This window comes from Oncorhynchus kisutch, linkage group LG4 (assembly GCF_002021735.2).
Source record: "Oncorhynchus kisutch isolate 150728-3 linkage group LG4, Okis_V2, whole genome shotgun sequence".
Taxonomy (NCBI): domain Eukaryota; kingdom Metazoa; phylum Chordata; class Actinopteri; order Salmoniformes; family Salmonidae; genus Oncorhynchus; species Oncorhynchus kisutch.
In genome coordinates this window covers 40,628,286-40,653,005 of record NC_034177.2, presented here as the reverse complement: position 1 = coordinate 40,653,005, position 24,720 = coordinate 40,628,286, and the positions used below count along the sequence as shown (strand labels likewise).

Below are 24,720 nucleotides of genomic sequence, written 5' to 3'. Positions count from 1 at the left end.
TCATGTATGACCTGTACTCTCATGGACACCACATGTTCTTTCCCAACTGTCCTGGACGCATGGTAAGAGCACCAACATCGACAGTGTCCCTACGCCTGTGCACTGGCAACTCTGAAGAAGAGCAGTGTGGTGGGGAGTAATTCAGCCATAATCCCCCTTTCTCCTCACTCCCCCTCTCCCCCTTCTCCTGTGGTTCTATTCATATTCTAATCACAGCTTTCCCTTCTCCAGCTCACAGGCACTCCATCAGAGCCCTCCCAACTTCCTCCCTTTGTGGCCAGTGCTCTCCTCCGAGGCACACTAAAATAAGGTTGCCTCAAGGAGAGGGGGAGATGGGGGAAATTACCCCCCCCTACAAAGTTCGCACTTGTGTCATTTTAGACTAGGCAACATTGTGATTTTTTTTTTTATAAAGGCATCATAGTAAAGTGGGTGTTTTGAAATAAGAAAGTGATTGGAATGTGTGGAAAAATATATATATAGTAGCACTCTCTGTAAGTAGTTTCCTAAAAACTTGCTCCAATGGTCATGTTGCAGTTCCCATGGCCAATGGAGGAAGACAGACATCAAAAAAGTTCTGAAACGGGCCAACAAGTGTTCATGGGATCTCGGACTTTAAATAAGAGGGGTGGAGGAGGCGGTGGGTTTGTGTGTGTGTGTAGGACCGGGGTGGGGGGGTATAAAAACGTATTAAATGCTATAATGGAAGACGGGGAGGCCACAGTGCTAGGATTGCATAGATCTAAGCCTCTTTTTTTCTTGGGGAGGGAGCCTTTCTTATTCAAAGCAGCCCCACAAAAGACTTCCAGTGAGCCTTGCCACATCCCCATCTGACTTGAGGCCATTCATCAGCCTTCTGAGCCTATCAATGACATGTCCCCATCAGGGCTCCTATAAAATCAGACCCTTTCCCATGAAACATCAGCAAACATTTTGACGGGTCTGGCTTTCCCCCCACTGGATTTCTGGAGTCTCTACCCCCCCCCCTCCCTCCCCCCACCACCACCTCCCCTCACCACCAACACCACCCCTCTCTCGGCAGAGCCCAGAGCCTCACCATCTCCTGCCACGGATAGGCAGTGGTCACGGAGACACGGAGCTAGACAAGAGGAAACCTACTGAGGAGGGGGAGACGTGCACAGAGCCATTTTCTTGGAGGAGCCAGTGTGCCGTTGATGGGAAGAGGATGCATTGTGGGCTGCTGGAGGAGCCTGATATGGATTCCACAGGTTGGTCATCCTGTCCTGCAACACTGCAGACTTGCCTTATCAGGATGCATGAGGAACCACTTTCTGTTGTGGATCACTATAGCCACTGGGCTCCTGGGAATTTGTGACTTTCTAAACAGCCAGTTTAGAGCCATGTGTTAGATTTTATTATTTTATTTTATAAGATCAATTGTGGTTTTGTGCCATTAACTCATGACAAATATATACCAACAAAAAGCAGGTTTTAGGGGTGGTTTGATTATGGAATGACATTAGGCCATTTATTTTGTGCCTAAACGTTGATTAAGGAGCATGAATGAAACGTCAACTATTAGACTACATTCAGCAATTTACAGCAGGATTCCTAAAAGTTTTCAATTTCTTTGGGAAAAAAGTATCTTCCAAGCCTTCGAGGCGCTTGTAGCCTGTGATGCACCTGCTCTTGTAAACAACTTCTGAAATAAGCGGCCGGTCGCCCGCAGCAGGATAAAGCCGCACGGCATGACCCAAGAAGCAGCCTAAAGTCAATTCGATGTAATATCAAAAACGAAATATTTATGGTAAACGTATTGTATCGCAAAAGTAACATAAATATCCTTCTTCTGAAAAGTGGGCTCTTAAAATGTTAAAATAAGGCGATTATAAGTAACAGCCATAATATGCAGATGTAGGCTATAATTAGTTAGAATGAATGTTGCGGCTTTAGCTATGCGTTCTTTCTAATTGTGCTCTTAATCTAACGTCATCCTTAATTTTATTCGACTCGTTTATTTACTTTACTTTATAATCGTCGGGGAGTTTTTCCCCCTGCTGTTTATGGTAATTCGCTGTCTGGTGGGGAGTTGGTTAACATGAAAGAGTGTGCCTATAAAATTATCAGAGATCCGTTTAGCCCGTTGATCGAATTTAATCCAATTATTTAGAGCTCTACTTTATCTGTGCTCATGGCAAATGATTCAATTACAACCCAAGGATCAGTGCTACAATGGAGAATTATTTTCACCTCAGTGGACTAACTTCATCAATGATTGGGGAAACATTTTAAAGTATCAGCTAGTCTAGTGCACAATACATGTAAATAAGTTACACGTCAGTCTAATAATGTACTGGTATTAATTGTAATGATGTAATGTAATGTGATGTAATGATGGTGATATTATTATAAATAATTATGATGATGACAATAATGATTATTTTTGTTTATTAATTTGATAATTCCTTTAAACTTGATGGACCTGATGACAGCACGTGTTCTCGTTGTAAACAATGTCAGGCAGCCTTATCATACTGTTCTGTTCTTACAATTATAAACGAATGCCTGGCCTAAGGCTATAGAATATGAGGGCATTGCAAAGATCAAAGATAAATTAGGCATAGCCTACACGTTTGATTTTATTCATGAGATAAACCATTCTAGCTCATGTCTTAGGCTATTTATTGTAACAGCGCGTGCCACTCATCAACAAAATGTTAATTTATCCTTTTAGTTCGGAGTCTCTAACTTTTCTATTTCCATGACCTCTTCTCCAACCCCTTCTGATGGGATGGAACAGGTTGCCTTGCCAACAGTCAAACCTGGCAACCGCTACTATGGTGATTGTTGTCATGCGGGCAACAGGATCTACAGGACTACGAGAAATATTAGAAGTGTTTCTGTCCCAAGAAAGGACACCAGTTGAGCTATTTCTAAGTAGAAATTAGAATGGGACAAAGGCCTCTGTGTCGCGAGGCTGCTCTAGCAATGAGCGCGGACTCAATTGGGCAAGTGTGCGCGCTTGTAGTCCCATCAAGAACAATGAATGATTCCTGCAGTGTGGGTGAAAACATTTCAAATAGAAGCACAACTGCGCTAGGCCCCAACAATAGTTTGTAGTCGAATTGCTCTGTCGCATTAGGTTACCAAATGAGTGTGTGTAGGCAGTGATATGCAACTGGTTGTGCACTGTTTAGACGTGAGCTAGACTGAGTCTTTGGCCTTATTTTGCATTTGGCAAAATTTGACTTAAAATTAAGGTATAAAAAGGCCACCTGTTGCAGCTGCAGCTTTAAGCAAAGTCAACTTTTGATAAACAAACCTGATTGTTAGATTGTGATTTATTGAGATAACTCTTTGTGAACCACATTTTGAAATAGGCCCGATATTGATTAGGGACAATAGAGTAGGCTAACAAAATATTGGACAAATCTGACCACCCAATTGTTGCCACATTTTGTTGGGCCATAGCGCAAATTAATAAATAATTCATCCTCACGTGGGCTACTGAAAGAAACCTACAATTGTACATTTCTGTAGGCTTTCCCCTGATCTGTGGGCCATCTTGCCTTTTTCTAGAGAGCTGGATTGAAAGATGCCTCAACGAGAACGAGAGCAAGCGGTGTTCCAGCCACACGTCCCTGGGGAATACGTCCAATGACGAAAGTAAGCAGTGACTGTATAACGCTTTAATGTTGTATTTATTACTCCAACTCATAAAGCAATGGATAAATATCTCTTGAAATAATCTATTGTCATGGGGCTAAATTAAGAGTGCTATTGATTAAATTGATATTTGCTATAAAAAGGTGCGCAATAATAAGATGCGCAAAATATGGCAAAAGTCAGTGCACTTGTAGGATTGGAATTTGTTCAAATAAAGCACACAAATTTATTCCCAAAACGTGTCAATAACAAATGTCCGTGATAATCCACTGATTATCATAATCATAATATTGGTGATTGTTGCAGAGTAGAATAGTTGGATAAAAAGAGAAACTCGCTTTTTTAGTTGTGTACTGCATCAAGCATCAACCTTTTGTCTGGCCTTGATCAGTTTAGATTTCATTTGAAATTTTACCATTTTTAATCACAGCAACTGGTTATTTATTAAAATGTTATATTGCGCTGGCTAGGTACTTCATTGAAGAGGTGTGATGGTTGAAAATAGTTGACACATTCCTTTTTTGTCTGTGAAAGATGAGGAGAAAGAAAACAACAGGGCATCTAAACCACATTCAACACCAGCTACCCTACAATGGTAAGTGTTCGTATATTTACCTCTTTCCTGACCTGTTTATTTCATTATCTACTTTTTGGTGAAAGTATGGAACTTGGTCCAACAAAATCCAATCAGATTTGCATAATGTTGTTTTGTCCTAAAGCTGTAATTCTAGAGATGTAATGTTAATTCAATGTTCTCCACGCATGAACTATTCTGCACATTTATTTTGTATTATTTGATGCATTTGCAATTTAGCTTTTTGTTTGTTGATCAAATTAACAAGTGCATTTCCCTATTTTGTTCTTATATTGTTTGCAAAAATATGTTTGAGGATATATACAGTATACAGTCTTCTCATGTAGTGGCCTATAAAATGTAATCATGTAAAGATGAAGGACATAATTGTAACATTAAACAGCACCTTTTAAGAAGCGAACTATCAATTTATCAGCATTGTAAGGGTGCTTACAGTTTACATTTACAATATGACATGGATGCAGCTGTTGGGCTGGAAGGATGGGTTAATTAGTATAATGGCTTTTTCACAAAAATATAAATATTTTCATGCAATTCATAGGACCAGAGACCTGTGTAGTTGCACCTTTTATGATCAGAAGGGAATAGTATTCATTAGACACAACTAAAACAGTAAGATGGCTATGTCAAGACATTCTCCTTCGTTTAATTATTTGTTGTCTGTACCTGATATTTCATTCCTTCTGGTGAAAACACAATGGTGAAAACACTTGATCGGTCTGTTTGTTGGAGATGTCATTTTTTGAAGGGTGGTGAATATGTGTTTATCAGTCATTTTCAGGCCACTGTAGTTGAAGCGGGTTGGTTTGTGTAGTGTTCAATCAATCAATCAAATGTATTTATAAAGCCCTTTTTACATCAGCAAATGTCATAAGGTGCCATACAGAAACCCAGCCTAAAACCCCAAACAGCAAGCAATGCAGATGTAGAAGCACGGTGGCTAGGACAAACGCTCTAGAAAGGCAGAACCCTAGGAAGAAACCTAGAGAGGAACCAGGCTCTGAGAGGTGGCCAGTCCTCTTCTTGCTGTGCCAGATGGAGATTATAAGAGTACATGGCCAATAAGGCCAGATTGTTCTTCAAGATGTTCAAACGTTCATAGTGTTGTTGTCATACACATAGATTCCTATTTAGATAGATATACCTGGTCTATGGGAATATAGAGTAGCGTTGTAAATCCCCAGGGATTACACAGTCATTCACATTTCAACAGCAGTGAGGGAATTTCCCATTTTCATCTCACTCCTGAAATTGTCCTTTTTGTTTTGGTTTATCGCTTGAGGGAGGTGTTCATGAGTCATAATATTGAGTATTCCTGTGAAATGTTCTTATTTAACACTGCTCTGTAATAGGACAGATAAAATAATAGTTGTTGCTTTCTTTTGCACTTAAAATATAGGTGTACATAGCCTCTTGATACCTATGAGTAATAGCAGACATCACAGTTTATTTTATGTTCATGAGAAGTTCAAAATAACTTCTTTTATCATCCTGAATTGTATTACATGTATGCTACTAAGAGTGATTGATCACAACCGATAAGTGTATTATAGCACTTTGAAGCTATTCACGCATGTTTTAATGCTTAGTTTTGTTAAGTATTTATGCTATACAGTAGAGATATTATGCTATACAGTAGAGATATTATGCTATACAGTAGAGTATTTATGCTATACAGTAGAGATATTATGCTATACAGTAGAGTATTTATGCTATACAGTAGATATATTATGCTATACAGTAGAGATATTATGCTATACAGTAGATATATTATGCTATACAGTAGAGATATTATGCTATACAGTAGATTATTTATGCTATACAGTAGATATATTATGCTATACAGTAGAGATATTATGCTATACAGTAGAGTATTTATGCTATACAGTAGAGATATTATGCTATACAGTAGAGTATTTATGCTATACAGTAGAGATATTATGTTATACAGTAGAGATATTATGCTATACAGTAGAGTATTTATGCTATACAGTAGATATATTATGTTATACAGTAGAGATATTATGCTATACAGTAGAGTATTTATGCTATACAGTAGAGATATTATGCTATACAGTAGAGTATTTATGCTATACAGTAGAGATATTATGCTATACAGTAGAGTATTTATGCTATACAGTAGAGATATTATGCTATACAGTAGAGTATATATGCTGTAGAGTAGATATATTATGCTATACAGTGGAGATATTATGCTATACAGTAGAGATATTAGGCTATACAGTGGAGATATTATGCTATACACTATAGATATTATGCTATACTTTATAGATATTATGCTATACAGTAGAGATATTATGCTATACTTTATAGATATTATGCTATACAGTAGAGATATTATGCTATACAGTGGAGATATTATGTTATACAGTAGAGTATTTATGCTATACAGTAGAGATAATATGTTATACAGTAGAGATGTTATGCTATACAGTAGAGTATTTATGCTATACAGTAGAGATATTATGCTATACAGTAGAGATATTATGCTATACAGTAGAGTATTTATGCTATACAGTAGAGTATATATGCTGTAGAGTAGATATATTATGCTATACAGTGGAGATATTATGCTATACAGTAGAGATATTATGTTATACAGTAGAGATATTATGCTATACAGTGGAGATATTGTTATACAGTAGAGATATTATGTTATACAGTAGAGATATTATGTTATACAGTAGAGATATTATGCTATACAGTAGAGATATTATGCTATACAGTGGAGATATTATGCTATACAGTAGAGTATATATGCTGTACAGTAGATATATTATGCTATACAGTAGAGTATTTATGTTATACAGTAGAGATATTATGTTATACAGTAGAGATATTATGTTATACAGTAGAGTATTTATGTTATACAGTAGAGATATTATGTTATACAGTAGAGATATTATGTTATACAGTAGAGATATTATGTTATACAGCAGAGTATTTATGCTATACAGTAGAGATATTATGTTATACAGTAGAGATATTATGCTATACAGTAGAGATATTATGTTATACAGTAGAGATATTATGTTATACAGTAGAGATATTATGTTATACAGTGGAGATATTATGTTATACAGTAGAGATATTATGTTATACAGTAGAGATATTATGTTATACAGTGGAGATATTATGTTATACAGTAGAGATATTATGCTATACAGTAGAGATATTATGTTATACAGTAGAGATATTATGTTATACAGTAGAGATATTATGTTATACAGTGGAGATATTATGTTATACAGTAGAGATATTATGTTATACAGTAGAGATATTATGTTATACAGTAGAGATATTATGTTATACAGTAGAGATATTATGTTATACAGTAGAGATATTATGTTATACAGTAGAGATATTATGTTATACAGTAGAGATATTATGCTTTGAAATGATGGTTGTAGTTCCGTCTTTCCCAGATGTAAAAAAATAAATCCACATGTAATTTCGCAAAGTTGCTCCTAATTTAGGTTAGATTATTCATCTAATATGGTCCACTAGAAAATAACATTCCCTTGACTGAAGAGTAAACTGGGTAACACTTTATTTGGATGCCGGTAAGTACAGTAGATGCCAGACTAAAGATGTCTTTGAGGTCGGTAAGAAGTCCATGGTATTAGGGGGGGATTGACTGACAGGTCTGCTTTTCACCTACAGGCTGGAGGAGAACTATGAGATTGCAGAAGGGGTTTGTATCCCCCGCAGTGCTCTCTACATGCACTACCTGGACTTCTGTGAGAAGCACGACACACAGCCTGTCAACGCCGCCAGCTTTGGGAAGGTAGGACACAACACTCTGACCCATCACTGACCAGTTTAACAATAAACTTAGGAGGGCCTGCTTGGTTTAGCCCAAACTAATGTTGTAAACATAATACTTCACAGAAAGAGAAAGTGAAATAGCCCCATTGGTGCAGTAGGCTATACCTGCGTAGGAAGGTTACCATCTTTCAGAACTATCTTCTTCATAGACAATAGTAAAACATGAAAGGGGAAATAAATAGCATTGAATAGCATGCTTACTGATTGTGTATGTAAATCAGTCTCATGGCTTGTAATGGTATATTTGCAAAGTAATATCGACATGTACAGTGCCTTCGGGAAGTATTCAGACCCCTTTACTTTTTCCACATTTTGTTACATTACAGTCTTATTCTAAAATAGATTCAATAAATAAAAATCCTCAAAAATCTACACACAATATCCCATAATGACAAAACAAAAACAAGTTTTTTAGACATTGTTGCTAATTTATTAAAAACTAAAAACTAAAATACCACATTTACATACGTTTTCAGACCTTTTGCTATGAGACTGAAAATTGAGCTCAGATGCATCCTGTTTCCATTGGTCATCCTTGAGATGTTTCTACAACTTGAATGGAGTTCACCTGTGCTAAATTCAATTGATTGGACATGATTTGGAAAGGCAAACACCTGTATATATAAGGTCCCACAGTTGACGGTGCATGTCAGAGCAAAAACCAAGCCATGAGGTCAAAGGAATTGTCCCTAGAGCTCCGAGATAGGATTGTGTCGAGGCACAGATCTGGGGAAGGGCACCAAAAAATGTCTGCAGCATTGAAGGTCCCCCAAAACACAGTGGCTTCCAACATTCTTAAATGGAAGAAGTTTGGAAATACCAAGACTCTTCCTAGAGCTGGCCGCCTGGCCAAACGGACCAATCAGGGGAGAAGGGCCTTGGTCAGGGAGGTGACCAAGAACCCGATGGTCACTCTGACAGAGCACCAGAGTTCCTCTGTGGAGATGGGAGAACATTCCAGAAGGACAGCCATCTCTGCAGCACTCCACCAATCAGGCCTTTATGGTATAGTGGCCAGATGGAAGCCACGCCTTAGTAAAAGGCACATGACAGCCCACTTGGAGTTTGCCAAAAGGCACCTAAAGACTCTCAGAACATGTGAAACAAGATTATGTTGTCTGATGAAACCAAGATTGAACTCTTTAGCCTGTATGCCAAGCGTCACATCTGGAAGAAACCTTCCAACAGGACAATGACCCTAAGCACACAGCCAAGACAACGCAGGAGTGGCTTCAGGACAAGTCTCTGAGTGGCCCTGCCAGAGCCCGGACTTAAACTTGATCAAACATCTCTGGAGAGATCTGAAAATAGCTGTGCAGCAACGCTCCCCATCCACCCTGACAGAGCTTGAGAGGATCTGCAGAGAAGAATGGGAGAAACTCCCCAAATACACACACGTGTGCCAAGCTTGTAGCGTCATACCCAAGAAGACTCGAGGCTGTAATCGCTGCCAAAGGTGCTTCAACAAAGTACTGAGTAAAGGGTCAGAATACTTTTGTAAATTTAATATTTCAGTTTTTTTTATATATATAATTTAGTAACAATTTCTTAAAACCTGTTTTTGCTTTGTTGTTATTAGGTATTGTGTGTAGATGTTGAGGTGGGAAAAACAATTTAATGAATTTTATAATAACAACCTAACCTAACAAACTGTGGAAAAAGTCAAGGGGTCTGAATACTTTCCGAAAGTACTGTAGTTATTGAGAGCCAACGGAACAGCCCACTGATGGTTCCTCTGAAAACTACTGGACTGATTACACAGCTAGAGTAAACATGCTCCCGAAACCCAGAGACGCCCGTTTACCTACCTACTCCCAGCCACCCCGAACACCCGGACCCTGACCCCCAGCCCCATCCTCATCCCACTCCCCCACCCCATCCCTCCCCAGCTCCTGTCGGAGGATATTGAAAAAGAGAAGGGGCCTGGATTAATGTGTAATTAAAGGAAATCTGGAAGGGTGAGATGTTGCGGAATGTTAGATCAGTGGCTGGAGCAGTGTGGGGTGTCCTTTAGGAAGGCTTCATTGATTCGGGACAAAAAAACGAGCAAGGGCCTGGGCTGCCTCCCTGTCTGCTCATTTATCAAGCGGGGCCTGACAGAAACTTCACAGCTTGGCCTCTTTTTTCACCCCACACAATGGAAAGCTCCACTGTTTGCTAAAGTTTCTGCACCAGGAGCTGAACCAAGGAGCCAATCTCATGGACAAAAAGAAAGAGGGGGAGGGGAGAGATTTTGTAGAGGTTTTTAATATATATATATATAAAAATAATACCCCTGAACATGTAAAAAAAAAAGCCTTTTTCTCCAATACAGACCTCCCTGGGGTTTAAGGCTCTGGGAACTTCACAGCTCTTCACATCTAGAACAGACCTCATTAAACAGATACTAACCCAAAACATTTGAGATACTTTCACTTGATTCATTGATATGTTCAATATGGATTTTCCTGTCATTCTTTGAGCTGTACAAGAATATCAATAATTCTGGATGGGGTTGTTACTTCAGCCGCTAGCTGAGGAAATTGTGGACTTTTTTCTTGAGTTGTCCTTTTAGTGTATCTCTTCCTTTACATCTACAGTGTGATGTCCTGTCAAGAGTGATAATGCATTTTTAATAGGTGCTTTACATGGAGGATATACACATCAAAAAGCATGAAGAATCTCACAGAGGAAAAATAATTGATACACTTCAAAATTCTCTGATTCTGACAGATTATTAGACAACAGTTTCCACAACTAACCACAAGAAGACTGGGGACCAGGGGACAGTCAAAGTAAGTCAACGTTGTTTTCTACTTTTATGATCAAAATTCCTCAATGCATGAGCTGTCATGTCCTTCTTTGTGCACATTGGTTTTCGTATTTTTTTCATTAATTCAAGAGAAACACCATTGTTTTGTATGATGAAAGTTAAAAGCTCAACCTTTCAATGAAAAAATACTCAGTATCGGAGAATGATAGTTGGATGGAGATAGTGAAGAGTGAGAGCCTGCTTTTAAGGATTCTTCAAGCCAGTACTCTTCACTATTGAGGATGCAACCCCTCAAAATCCTATGATGACCTGCCACACCCTCACACCCAGATTAAGGCTCTTTAGTGGAAATGTTGGTCAAATAAATCCACAGCAAGAAAAGATGACTGTGAAAAAGTTTTTTTCCATTTATACACATCTCTAACAACTATTCCCTCAAGGTACCACTACTATGGCATCGCTGTGAAGGAGAGTTCCCAGTACTACGATGTGATGTATTCCAAGAAGGGGGCAGCGTGGGTGAACGAGACTGGCAAGAAGGAGGTCACCAAGCAAACAGTGGCGTATTCACCACGCTCCAAACTGGGGACGCTCCTGCCAGACTTTCCAAATGTCAAAGACCTAAATCTGCCCGCCAGTCTGTCAGAAGAGAAGGTAAACAGGACTCTAAAACGTCCCACAACCCCCTCCTCTTTCGTCCCTCTCGCACCCTCTGGCTCTCTCCTTTTATCTGCCCCGGACCTTCACTGAGTCTGGGTTAAGAGAAGAAGGACCTTGAGGATTTATATGTTTCTGGCTTCTCACTAACTCTTAATCTTGTGGGGAGATAATAAGATCCAATGCGGGACAAAGGACAAGCTCTAGCTGTCCTGCTTTTAAAAGAGGGGGTCATCATTTTCAATGGTTTGTGAGTTGCTGATCTCTAAAGCTGGTTTTATGTAACATAGTTTTGGCGTGGGACCTGTTACAGGTATTTATTGCTGCTGAGGCTCTTGGAAGGGATTTATTGTCTTGTTTTTTGTATCAATCCCTTCGTGTATTATATCACTTGAAAACACTAGCTGCCGTATAAATATTGTAGTTGAATCCAGTTCCCCGATTAGAATATATCCTAACTGAAGCAGCATCCTGGTCATTCACTAAGAAAGTCACTAAGAAACAGTATGTCCCTTTGATAAGTAGAATTGTGTTACCGACTTGGACCACGTTATTGCCATGCATTTAGAGTACATTAAGAAAGCAGTCAAGCCTCCTGACCTTTTCACATTTTATTACGTTACTGACTTATTCTAAAATGTATTAAATAATTTCCCCCCCCAATCTACACACAATACCTCATAATGACAAAGCAAAAACATTTAGACAACATTTTTAAAAGAAATACCTTATTTACATAAGTATTCAGACCCTTTGCTATGTGTCTCGAAATTGAGCTCAGGTGCATCCTGTAACTATTGATCATCCTTGAGATGCTTCTACAACTTGATTGGAGTCCTCCTGGGGTAAATTCAATTGCTTGGACATGATTTGGAAATGCACACACCTGTCTGTATATGGTCCCACAGTTGACAATGCATGTCAGAGCAAAAACCAAGCCATGAGGTTCAAAGGAATTGTCCGTAGAGCTCCGACACAGATCTGGGGAAGGGTATCAAAACATTTCTGTGGCATTGAAGGTCCCCAAGAACACAGTGGCCTCCATCATTGTTAAATGGAAGAAATTTGAAACCACCAAGACTCTTCTGAGAGCAGGCCCACCGGCCAAACTGAGCAATCAGTTTGGCCTTGGTCAGGGAGGTGACGAAGAACACAATGGTCACTCTAACAGAGCTGGGAGATGGGAGAACCTTCCAGAAAGACAACCATCTCGGCAGCACTCCACCACTCAGGCCTTTATGGTAGAGTGGCCAGACGGAAGGCATATGAAAGCCCGCTTAGAGTTTGCCAAAAGGCACCTAAAGCACTCTCAGACCATGAGAAACAAAACTCTCTGGAGTGACGAAACCAAGATTGAACTCTTTGGCCTGAATGCCAAATGTTACGTCTGGAGGAAACTTGGCACCATCCCTACGGTGAAGCATGGTGGTGGCAGCATCATGCTGTGGGGATGTGTTTCAGCGGCAGGGACTGGGATACTAGTCAGGATCAAGGGAAAGATGACTGGAGAAAAGTACAGAGAGATCCTTGATGAAAATCTGCTCCAGAGTGTTCAGAACCTCAGACTGAGGCGAAGGTTCACCTTCAAACAGGGCAACGACCCTAAGCACACAGCCAAGACAACACAGGAGTGGCTTCAGGACAAGTCTCTGAATGTCCTTGAGTGGCCCTGCCTGAGCCCGGACTTGAACCTGATTGAACATCTCTGGATAAACCTGAAAATAGCTGTGCATCGATGCTCCCCATACAACCTGATAGAGCTTGAGAGAATCTGTAGAAAAGAATGGGGGAAACTCCCCAAATACAGGTGTGCCAAGCCTGTAGCATCATACCCAAGAAGACTCAAGGCTGTAATCGCTGCCAAAAGTGCTTCAACAAAGTACTGAGTAAAGGGTCTGAATACTTATGTATATGTAATTTCAGTTAAAAAAATGTTTATACATTTGCAAACATTTCTAAAAACCTGTTTTTTCTTTGTCATTATGAGGTATTGTGTGTAGATTGATGAGGGAAAAAACAATTTAATACATTTTTGAATAAGGTTGTTACGTAACAAAATGTGGAAAAAGTCAAGGGGTCTGAATACTTTCCGAATGCACTGTGTTCTCTGCATTTTCCTACAGGTGTCAACGTTCATCATGATGTACAGAACTCACTGCCAGAGGATACTGGATACAGTAATACGTGCAAACTTTGACGAGGCAAGCCACTTTTCATATCTGTCCACCTCAATAACTCTCTCATCGTCACTCAATGCATAGTTTTACCTCAACTGTATTCACATCCTGTATTCACAGCATACCTTTGTCTGTACATTATGCCTTGAATCTATTCTATCACGCCCAGAAACCTGCTCCTTCTACTCTCTGTTCCAAACGTACTAGACGGCCAGTTCTTATAACCTTTAGCCGTACCCTTATCCTACTCCTCCTCTGTTCCTCTGTTGCCCTAGACACCATATGTGTATTGATTGCCCCCCATCTATCTTCAGAGCTCGTGCTGTTAGGTGACCTAAACTGGGACATGCTTAACAACCCGGCCATCCTACAATCTAAGCTTGATGCTCTCAATTTCACACAAATGATCAATGAACCTACCAGGTACAAACCCAAATCTGTAAACACGGGCAACCTCATAGATATCATCCTAACCAACCTGCCCTCCAAATAAACCTCTGCTGTCTTCAATGAGGATCTCAGCGATCACTGCCTCATTGCCTGTGTCCGTAATGGGTCTGCAGTCAAACGACCACCCCTCATCACTGTCAAACGCTCCCTAAAACACTTCAGCTAGCATGCCTTTCTAATCAACCTGGCCTGGGTATCCTGGAAGGATATTGACCTCATTCCGTCAGTAGAGGATGCCTTCCTCACCATCTTAAATAAGCACGCCCCATTAAAAAAATGTAGAACCAGGAACAGATATACAGTGGGGCAAAAAAGTATATAGTCAGCCACCAATTGTGCAAGTTCTCCCACTTAAAAAGATGAGAGAGGCCTGTAATTTTAATCAAAGGTACACTTCAACTATGACAGACAAAATTAGAGAGAAATAAATTCAGAAAATCACATTGTAGGATGTTTCATGAATTTATTTGCAAATTATGGTGGAAAATAAGTATTTGGTCAATAACAAAAGTTTATCTCAATACTTTGTTACATACCCTTTGTTGGCAATAAAAGAGGTCAAACATTTTCTGTAAGTCTTCACAAGGTTTTCACACACTGTTGCTGGTATTTTGGCCCATTCCTCCATGCAGATCTCCTCTAGAGCAGTGATGTTTTGGGGCTGTTGCTGGGCAACACAGACTTTCAACTCCCTCCAAAGATTTTCTATGGGGTTGAGATCTGGAGACTGGCTAGGCCACACTTCATTGCCCGGGCGGTGTGTTTGGGATCATTGTCATGCTGAAAGACCCAGCCACGTTTAATCTTCAATGCCCTTGCTGATGGAAGGAGGTTTTCACTCAAAATCTCACGATACATGGCCCCATTCATTCTTTCCTTTACACGGATCAGTCGTCCTGGTCCCTTTGCAGAAAAACAGCCCCAAAGCATGATGTTTCCACCCCCATGCTTCACAGTAGGTATGGTGTTCTTTGGATGCAACTCATTTCTTTGTCCTCCAAACAGGATGAGTTGAGTTTTTACCAAAAAGTAATATTTTGGTTTCATCTGACCATATGACATTCTCCCAATCTTCTTCTGGATCATCCAAATGCTCTCTAGCAAACTTCAGACGGGCCTGGACATGTACTGGCTTAAGCAGGGGGACACGTCTGGCACTGCAGGATTTGAGTCCCTGGCGGCGTAGTGTGTTACTGATGGTAGGCTTTGTTACTTTGGTCCCAGCTCTCTGCAGGTCATTCACAAGGTCCCCCCGTGTGGTTCTGGGATTTTTGCTCACCGTTCTTGTGATCATTTTGACCCCACAGGGTGAGATCTTGCGTGGAGCCCCAGATCGAGGGAGATTATCAGTGGTCTTGTATGTCTTCTATTTCCTAATAATTGCTCCCACAGTTGATTTCTTCAAACCAAGCTGCTTACCTATTGCAGATTCAGTCTTCCCAGCCTGGTGCAGGTCTACAATTTTGTTTCTGGTGTCCTTTGACAGCGCTTTGGTCTTGGCCATAGTGGAGTTTGGAGTGTGACTGTTTGAGGTTGTGGACAGGTGTCTTTTATACTGATAACAAGTTCAAACAGGTGCCATTAATACAGGTAACGAGTGGAGGACAGAGGAGCCTCTTAAAGAAGAAGTTACAGGTCTGTGAGAGCCAGAAATCTTGCTTGTTTGTAGGTGACCAAATACTTATTTTCCACCATAATTTGCAAATAAATTCATTAAAAATCCTACAATGTGATTTTCTGGATTTTTTTCCTCATTTTGTCTGTCATAGTTGAAGTGTACCTATGATGAAAATTACAGGCCTCTCTCATCTTGTTAAGTGGGAGAACTTGCACAATTGGTGGCTGACTAAATACTTTTTGCCCCACTGTAGCCCTTGGTTCACTCCAGACTTGACTGCCCTTGACCAGCACAAAAACATCCTGTGACGTACTACATTAGCATCAAATAGTCCCCGCGATATGCAACTTTTCAGGGAAGTTAGGAACCAATATACACAGGCAGTTAGGAAAGCAAAGGCTAGCTTTTTCAAACAGAAATGTGCATCCTGTAGCACAAACTCCAAAAGGTTCTGGGACCCTGTAAAGTCCATGGAGAATAAGAGCACCTCCTCCCAGCTGCCCACTGCACTGAGGCTAGGAAACACTGTCACCACCAATAAATCTGCGCTAATTGAGAATTTCAATAAGCATTTTTCTACGCCTGGCCATGCTTTTCACCTGGCTACCCCGACCCCGGTCAACAGCCATGCGATCCCCACAGCAACTTGCCCAAGCCTCCCCATTTCTCCTTCTCTCAAATCCAGATAGCTGGTGTTCTGAAAGATCTGCAAAATCTGGACCCCTACAAATCAACCGGGCTAGACAATCTGGACCCTCTCTTTCTAAAATTATCAGCCGAAATTGTTGCAACCCCTATTACTAGCCTGTTCAACCTCTCTTTCATATCGTCTGATATCCTCAAAGATTGGAAAGCTGCCATGGTCATCACCCTCTTCAAAGGGGGAGACATTCTAGACCCAAACTGCTACAGACCTATATCTATCATACCCTGCCTTTCTAAGGTCTTCGAAAGCCAAGTTAACACACAGATCACCGACCATTTCGAATCCCACCGTACCTTCTCCGCTATGCAAACTGGTTTCCGAGCTGGTCATGGGTGCACCTCAGCCACGCTCAAGGTCCTTAATGATATCATAACCACCATCGATAAGAGACAATACTGTGCAGCTGTATTCATCGACCTGGCCAAGGCTTTCGACTCTGTCAATTACCACATTCTTATCGGCAGACTCAACAGCCTTGGTTTCTCAAATGACTGCCTCGCCTGGTTCACCAACTACTTCTCAGACAGAGTTCAGTGTGTCAAATCGGAGGGCCTGTTGTGCGGACCTCTGGCAGTCTCTATGGCGGTGCCAAAGGGTTCAATCCTCGGGCAGACTCTTTTCTCTGTATACATCAATGATGTCCCTCTTGCTGCTGTTGATTCTCTGATCCACCTCTACGCAGATGACACCATTCTGTTTACTGCTGGCCCTTCTTTGGACACTGTGTTAACTAACCTCCAGAAGAGATTCAATGCTATACAACTCTCCTTCCTTGGCCTCCAACTGCTCTTAAATGCAAGTAAAACTAAATGCATGTTCTTCAACTGATCGCTGCCCACACCTGCCCGCCCATCCAGCATCACTACTCTGGACGGTTCTGACTTAGAATATGTGGACAACTACAAATACCTAGGTGTCTGGTTAGACTGTAATCTCTCCTTCCAGACTCACATTAAACATCTCCAATCCAAAGTTAAATCTAGAATCGGCTTCCTATTTCACAACAAAGCCTCCTTCACTCATGCTGCCAAACATACCCTCGTAAAACTGACTATCCTACCGATCCTTGACTTCGGCGATGTCATTTACAAAATAGCCTCCAACACTCTACTCAATAAATTGGATGCAGTCTATCACAGTGTCATCCGTTTTGTCACCAAAGCCCCATACTGTATACTACCCATCACTGATCTGTATGCTCTCGTTGGCTGGCCCTCGCTTCATATTCGTCGTCAAACCCACTGGCTCCAAGTCATCTATAAGTCTTTGCTAGGTAATGCTCCGCCTTATCTCAGCTCACTGGTCACCATAGCAGCACCCACCCGTAGCACACGCCCCAGCAGGTATATTTCACTGGTCACCCCCAAAGCCAATTCCTCTATCGGCTGGCTTTCCTTCCAGTTCTCTGCAGCCAATGACTGGAAAGAACTGCAAAAATCACTGAAGCTGGAGACTCATATCTCCCTCACCAGCTGTAAGAGCAGCTCACAGATCACTGCACCTGTACATAGCTCATCTGTAAATAGCCCATCCAACTACCTCATCCCCATACTGTTATTTTCTGTTATCTCTACTTGCACACTCATCTTCTGCACATCTATCACTCCAGTGTTTAATTGCTATATTGTAATTATTTTGCCACTATGGCCTATTTATTGCCTTACCTCCCTTATCCTACCTCATTTGCACACACTGTATATAGACTTTTTCAATTGTATTATTGACTGTATGTTTGTTTACTCCATGTGTAACTCTGTGTTGTTGTTTGTGTTGCACTGGTTTGCTTTATCTTGGCCAGGTCACAGTTGTAAATGAGAACTTGTTCTCAACTAGCCTTACCTGGTTAAATAAAGGTGAAATAAATAAATAAAATAAATGATGCTTTATTTACCAGTCCCACTAAATGGAACAGGCCTTTGTGTTTCTTTTTTTTGTGGACTTTTTTATTCTCTTTTTGAAATTGGTTCAAAAAAAGAAAAGATTATGAGCTTCCAAATTAAAACCTCCCATTTTCATGATCTAATCTCATAACCCTTAATCAAATGTTTATGCTACAAGTCTATCACAAGAAACTGCTTCTAACTTGAATTCACAATATTGTTCATCAATATTGTTTGAGTCTCTCTAGTCTCTTTAGTTGTATTGTATGTGATGTTAAGACAATAACCCTCCTATAACCCTCCTCTCTTGGGTGTCTCCAGGTCCAGAGCTTCCTGCTGCACTTTTGGCAGGGCATGCCCCCACACATGCTCCCTGTCCTGGGCTCCTCCACTGTGGTCAACATTGTGGGCGTCTGTGACTCCATCCTCTATAAGGCAATCTCTGGGGTTCTCATGCCCACAGTTCTTCAAGCACTGCCTGATAGGTGAATGAGTGTGCACTGTCGCTCCTATCCACTCCCCAGGGATGAGTAATACTACAATCCTGTGTTTCAGCCCAACATTTAAAATTCATAGACAGATCTATGAATGCAAAGACTGACAGTCCATGAGATCCACACAGTTTTAAACATACTTTGACCTGTATATTGTTTGTTTAAAAGACTGGCTTGGCAAACTTGCCAATTTGAGAGCTTCCCACTGGGCACACACTGGTTGAATCAATGTTGTTTCCACGTTATACAATTACGTTGACCCAATGTGGAATAGATGTTGAAATGACATCTGTGCCCAGTGGGTTGGGACTATAAGGTTCTATCTGCCTAAATGTGATTCTGAGACAATTGGCTTTAAAGTTCTGAACCCTCATTGGTTTGAATGGTGTCAGCAATTTTTATCTTCTTTTTAATTTAACAACATGAATTGGGGTATTTAGAGTATATGGGTAAAGAACATTGAACAGAACAAGGCTATGTCAATGCCAATTTGTTTGGCAAAACTGCAGATAGAGCCTATAGTCCCAAGCTCTCGTTTTGCCTCGTTATTTATCTATGTGTGTTGATCCAGTTTGACCCAGGTTATCCGGAAGTTTGCCAAACAGCTGGATGAGTGGCTTAAAGTAGCACTTCACGACCTGCCTGAAAACCTGAGGAATATCAAGTTCGAATGTAGGTGTCTGCATTGAAAAATAACATTGTTACTCTTACTCCTATTATGACAACAATGATAATATACTTAGAATAAGAAGAAAGCGCCGATTTTAGAATACTGGTTCCGAAAGCTAAATGGTATTCTGTATAAAGCACAACAGTTCATATTTCCTCTCCATTTCATCCACAGTATCTAGAAGATTTTCTCAGGTTCTCAAGCGGCAGACATCTTTGAACCATCTATGTCAGGTAGCTATATTCCTGTATCAATGTAATGAAATCCACATGATGATATGACTGATAAAGATATATGCAGTGTGTATCACCATCTAATAATGCACTATCTAATAATGTGTGTTTTGATGCGTCTCTGGGAAGGCGTCGCGGACGGTGATCCACAGTGCAGACATCACCTTTCAGATGATGGAGGACTGGAGGAACGTGGACCTGAACAGCATCACCAAGCAGACACTTTACACCATGGAGGACACACGGGAGGAGCAACGGCGGCTCATCATCCACTGTAAGGGCAAGACAAGCCCACACGTAGGGACGCAGACACAGACTTATGTGCACAAACACACACACACACACACACACACACACACACACACACACACACACACACACACACACACACACACACACACACACACACACACACACACACACACACACACACACACACACACACACACACACACACACACACACACACACACACACACACACACACACACACATACACACAATCCCTGTAACAGCATTCACATGAAGTTACGTTTAGTCCCAAAGTCTAGAAGCCACATTCTAAACAACCCTCTTGAGCTCCAATACACTTTACTTAAATTGCTTGCTCTCCTTCATGCATTGTAGGAGAGAAATGCACTTCATTCCCACACACCCACAACTGCCAATAACACACAGTAGATGTCACCCATTGGACATTCATTCCCACGGCCAGGAAAGTCAAGCCGTAATGATGGAGGCTGAAAGGTTAAGCAAGTTGACTCTGCTCTGAAACACCCCGTGGAGCATCTCAAATTCATTTCAGCAGTATCCCTCTGAAATGGCCGTGATAGGGTCACAGGTCACAGATTGGCTGGTGTCGCATAAAAAACTCTCATTCTGTTCTATTAGACAGAGAGAAATGATGCACAATAGCAACAAATAAGATACATAGCCACATACAAGACATACTGTATATGCTGCTGGTTTTGGTAGTTTGATTGATTTAAGTAATGGTTATTTAGGTCCGCACACTACAATTTTTCCACTTCTTCATTTGATCCAAATTGTTATCTGTTGCTATGTGTTGACAAACTGTGGCTAGATGCAGCTCTCGTCTCCTTCCACTCTCAGTGTACCAGGAGTTTGACCGTCTTTTGGAGGAGCAGTCTCCTATAGAGGGCTACATAGAGTGGCTGGACTCCATGGTGGACCGCTGTGTTGTCAAGGTCAGTTAAAGTACTCATGACTTCATATGTCCACAAAAACATATATTTTATGCCCTGTTAAGATCTAGGATATATCATCAGAAACATCCAGACATCTTCTAGAGGCATGTGCTTTCTACTATTGCTACAGCATGGCGTATGCTGTTTGTAAGTGGAAAGTATAGAAATAACCTCTTCAATTGTCCCCCTAAAAATTTCCACAGTGACGTATGTGTTACATTTACCAAGGCCATTCTGGGCGACGATATGTTATTTTATTGTTGAAGTATATTTATACAGCAAATCAGTAAGGATTATGGCCCTTTAAAAATAAACTATGCATTTGAATGACATCCGTTTCTCCATGCTGATGCAGAGCCACTCTCCTAGTTAATGATGTCTTCATGGCTCCCATTTGTGGCCATTATGCTCCAGATATGGGCTTGTAAAATTTTGTTGCCATGGCAACGTCCTGGACTCCCCAGACAATGGTTCAATGGGAAGGCCTGTCCCCAGGGGCAAATTAAATAGTTAACTTGTTGACATGTTTTTCGTTCCTGAGGGTTAAGCCCCAATACGATCCCAGGGGTTAATTCTCTCCCTCCCCAACCCTTCCCCTTCTTTTCTCATGGAAATGTCCCCTTTAGGTGGCAGGGAAGAGGCCTGGGTGCCTGAAGAAGGTGGCCCAGCAGTTCCTGCTCATGTGGTCGTGCTTCGGGACACGAGTCATCCGGGATATGACCCTCCACAGTGCGCCTAGCTTTGGTGAGTGGTTGGATCTAGCATTGGGCTGGGGCATGTATTAGCCGACACAGGAAAAACGTTTGTTATAGGGGGGTTATGTAATGTTATTGGAGCATGTTGCTGGTGTCACTAGTGTCAGACAGTAGTTGACTAGAAAAGACTTTGAAGAACACAAACAGATTACCCAGGGCATTGTCCCAAAACGTGCTGAACTGAGATATGAATATGCTACTGTGCACATAGGTCCAAAAGTAGTTTAAGCCCCTCACCCCATTTTTGGGAAATGATAATAAGAAAAGTTGTGCCCAGACTCAGCAGAGAATCCCCTTCAATTGTTCTCCCAATCCAAAACAGGGGGAAAGCGTGGTCGTAAGATGGCTGCCTTGTTGGCATGGCACCCCTAGCCTTTACTTTACTAGCTAGCGGTGCATGACCAAGGCACTGAAATATATAGGGGCTGTAAAATGTTTAAAAAATGACTCCCCTTCCCTCTCCTCTCCCCTTCAGGCCTGTCTGTTAATATCAAAGCCACAGCTGGTTGCAGTGTTTTGATAAAACAGCTCTCTGTGCAAAAACAGTTAATTAACAATGGCTACTCCCCCCCCCCCCCCAATGGGTTTGCCTATCTTTTCAATTTTATGACCAAGCAGTATTGCATTACTCCATTCCGTGAATAGCTGCTGGTGTTTATTATGCGCACGATGGCTGGAGTGACCAGCACAATGTCACAATTGTGTCACGCGCCTTTCCTTCCCCAGGGACAGTCTCAGTCATTTCCCATACCAGACCCAGGGGTCAGCTGTCACATTTGGGGCAGTGACTTTGTACCAGGAAACAAGAAACAGCCCCCCGTCTCTTTTGATGACAATGACTGCCCAGTTGTTCTGCTCCCTCACATGCTATAATAATCAATGGTGTACCGCAGTTTTGCGAACCCTGCCCGAAAGGTCAGAGCAAAGGTGTGTTCAGCAGTAGTTATATAGGATGAACCATGACTAGAATACAGTATACACATATAAAGTGGGTAAAACAGTATTCAAGTGACCAGTGTTCAATGACTCTATATACAGTTGAAGTCGGAAGTTTACATACACTTAGGTTGGAGTCATTAAATCAAGTTTTTCAACCACTCCACATATTTCTTGTTAACAAACTATAGCTTTGGCAAGTCATTTTTCCAAGAATTGTTTACAGACAGATTATTTCACTTATAATTCTCTGTATCACAATTCCAGTGGGTCAGAAGTTCACATACGCTAAGTTGACTGTACCTTTAAACAGCTTGGAAAATTCCAGTAAAATTAAGTAGTTCTGTCTCCTAGAGATGAACGTACTTTGGTGCAAAAAGTGCAAATCAATCCCAGAACAACAGCAAAGGACCTTATGAAGATGCTGGAGGAAACCGGTACAAAAGTATCTATATCCACAGTAAAATGAGTCCTATATCGACATAACCTGAAAGGCCAATCAGCAAGGAAGAAGCCACTGCTCCAAAACCGCCATAAAAAAAGCCAGACTATGGTTTGCAACTGCACATGGGGACAAAGATCGTAAATTTTGGAGAAATATCCTCTGGTCTGATGAAACAAAAATATAACTGTTTGGCCATAATGATCATCGTTATGTTTGGAGGAAAAAGGGGGAGGCTTGCAAGCCAAAGAATACCATCCCAACCACGGGGGTGAAGCACGGGGGTGGCAGCATCATGTTGTGGGGGTGGTTTGTTGCAGAAGGGACTGGTGCACTTCACAAAATAGATGGAATCATTAGGTAGGAAAATTATGTGGATATATTGAAGCAACATCTCAAGACATCAGTCAGGAATTTAAAGCTTGGTCGCAAATGGGTCTTCCAAATGGACAATGACCCCGAGCATACTTTCAAAGTTGTGGCAAAATGGATTAAGGACAACAAAGTCAAAGCCCTGATCTCAATCCCATAGAGAATTTGTGGGCAGAACCGAAAACGTGTGTGTAAGCAAGGAGGCCTACAAACCTGACTCAGTTACACCAGCTCTGTCTGGAGGAATGGGCCAAAATTCACCCAACTTATTGTGGAAGCTTGTGGAAGGCAACCCGAAACGTTTGACCCAAGTTAAACAATTTAAAGGCAATGCTACCAAATACTAATTGAGTGTATGTAAACTTCTGACCCACTGGGAATGTAATGAAATAAATAAAAGCTGAAATAAATCATTCTCTCTACTATTATTCAGACATTTCACATTCTTAAAATAAAGTGGTGAACCTAACTGACCTAAGACAGGGAATTTTTACTAGGATTAAATATCAGGAATTTGAAAAACTGAGTTTAAATGTATTTGGCTCAGGTGTATGTAAACCTCCGTACTGTACATAGGGCAAAGCAGTCTCTAAGGTACAGGGTAGAGTACCAGGTGGTAGCTGGCTAGTAACAGTAACGAAAGTTCACGATAGTGTACTTGGCGGAGGCTGGCCAGTGGCGACTGTTACAGCCTGATGGCCTGGAGATAGAAGCTGTTAATCAGTCTCTCGGTCCCAGCTTTGATGCATCTGTACTGTCTCCGCCTTCTAGATGATAAAAGCGAATAATTTAAATGTGCCCTTGAAACTAGCTTTGTTAACGTGCATATGTCAATATAAATAAACTTTAATCTCACCTCTCTCTCTGTCTGTCTGTGTGTAGGCTCGTTCCACCTGATCCACCTGATGTTTGATGACTATGTGCTGTACCTACTGGAGTCCCTGCACTGCCAGGAGAGGGCTAACGAGCTCATGAGGTCCATGAAGGCAGAGGGCAGCACAGGTCAGACCCCCACTCTGTCAACAACTACTACGGGAACTGCTTCCAATACTACTACTACTACAGCACTGCATTGCCACTGCAACTATTAGTATTACTACAATCACAATTACTAGTACTACAATTTCTACTACTTTTACATTTTACTCCTACTATTACTAATAATAATAATAATATTACTAATACTTCTGTATAGGACTTGGGAATGACCTGTCATACTATCATCAGTATTGTTGCTGCTACAAAAACAACGAGAAATGCATTTGAACAACAACAAAACACGACATGTACAGTGCCTTG

General features: G+C 41.1%; 1 protein-coding gene across 2 annotated transcripts in view; it reads left to right on the top strand.

The window, feature by feature from the left end:
- Window positions 1–923: 923 nt before the first annotated feature.
- The window catches only part of LOC109889528 (transcription factor RFX4), a 37,950-nt gene continuing 14,153 nt past the window's right edge, over window positions 924–24,720 (top strand). Inside the window, exons 1-14 of one of the 2 annotated variants that reach the window (XM_031822939.1) lie at window positions 924–1,229; window positions 3,541–3,627; window positions 4,162–4,222; window positions 7,907–8,030; window positions 10,784–10,845; window positions 11,264–11,477; window positions 13,604–13,681; window positions 18,633–18,796; window positions 19,377–19,477; window positions 19,650–19,708; window positions 19,838–19,982; window positions 20,822–20,916; window positions 21,543–21,660; window positions 24,304–24,423. In XM_031822939.1, the coding sequence (XP_031678799.1) occupies window positions 1,187–1,229; window positions 3,541–3,627; window positions 4,162–4,222; window positions 7,907–8,030; window positions 10,784–10,845; window positions 11,264–11,477; window positions 13,604–13,681; window positions 18,633–18,796; window positions 19,377–19,477; window positions 19,650–19,708; window positions 19,838–19,982; window positions 20,822–20,916; window positions 21,543–21,660; window positions 24,304–24,423 (1,471 nt within the window). In that variant the 5' untranslated portion in view covers window positions 924–1,186. The remainder of the gene's footprint in view (window positions 1,230–3,540; window positions 3,628–4,161; window positions 4,223–7,906; window positions 8,031–10,783; window positions 10,846–11,263; window positions 11,478–13,603; window positions 13,682–18,632; window positions 18,797–19,376; window positions 19,478–19,649; window positions 19,709–19,837; window positions 19,983–20,821; window positions 20,917–21,542; window positions 21,661–24,303; window positions 24,424–24,720) is intronic. The other variant, XM_020481013.2, reaches the window with a different exon arrangement.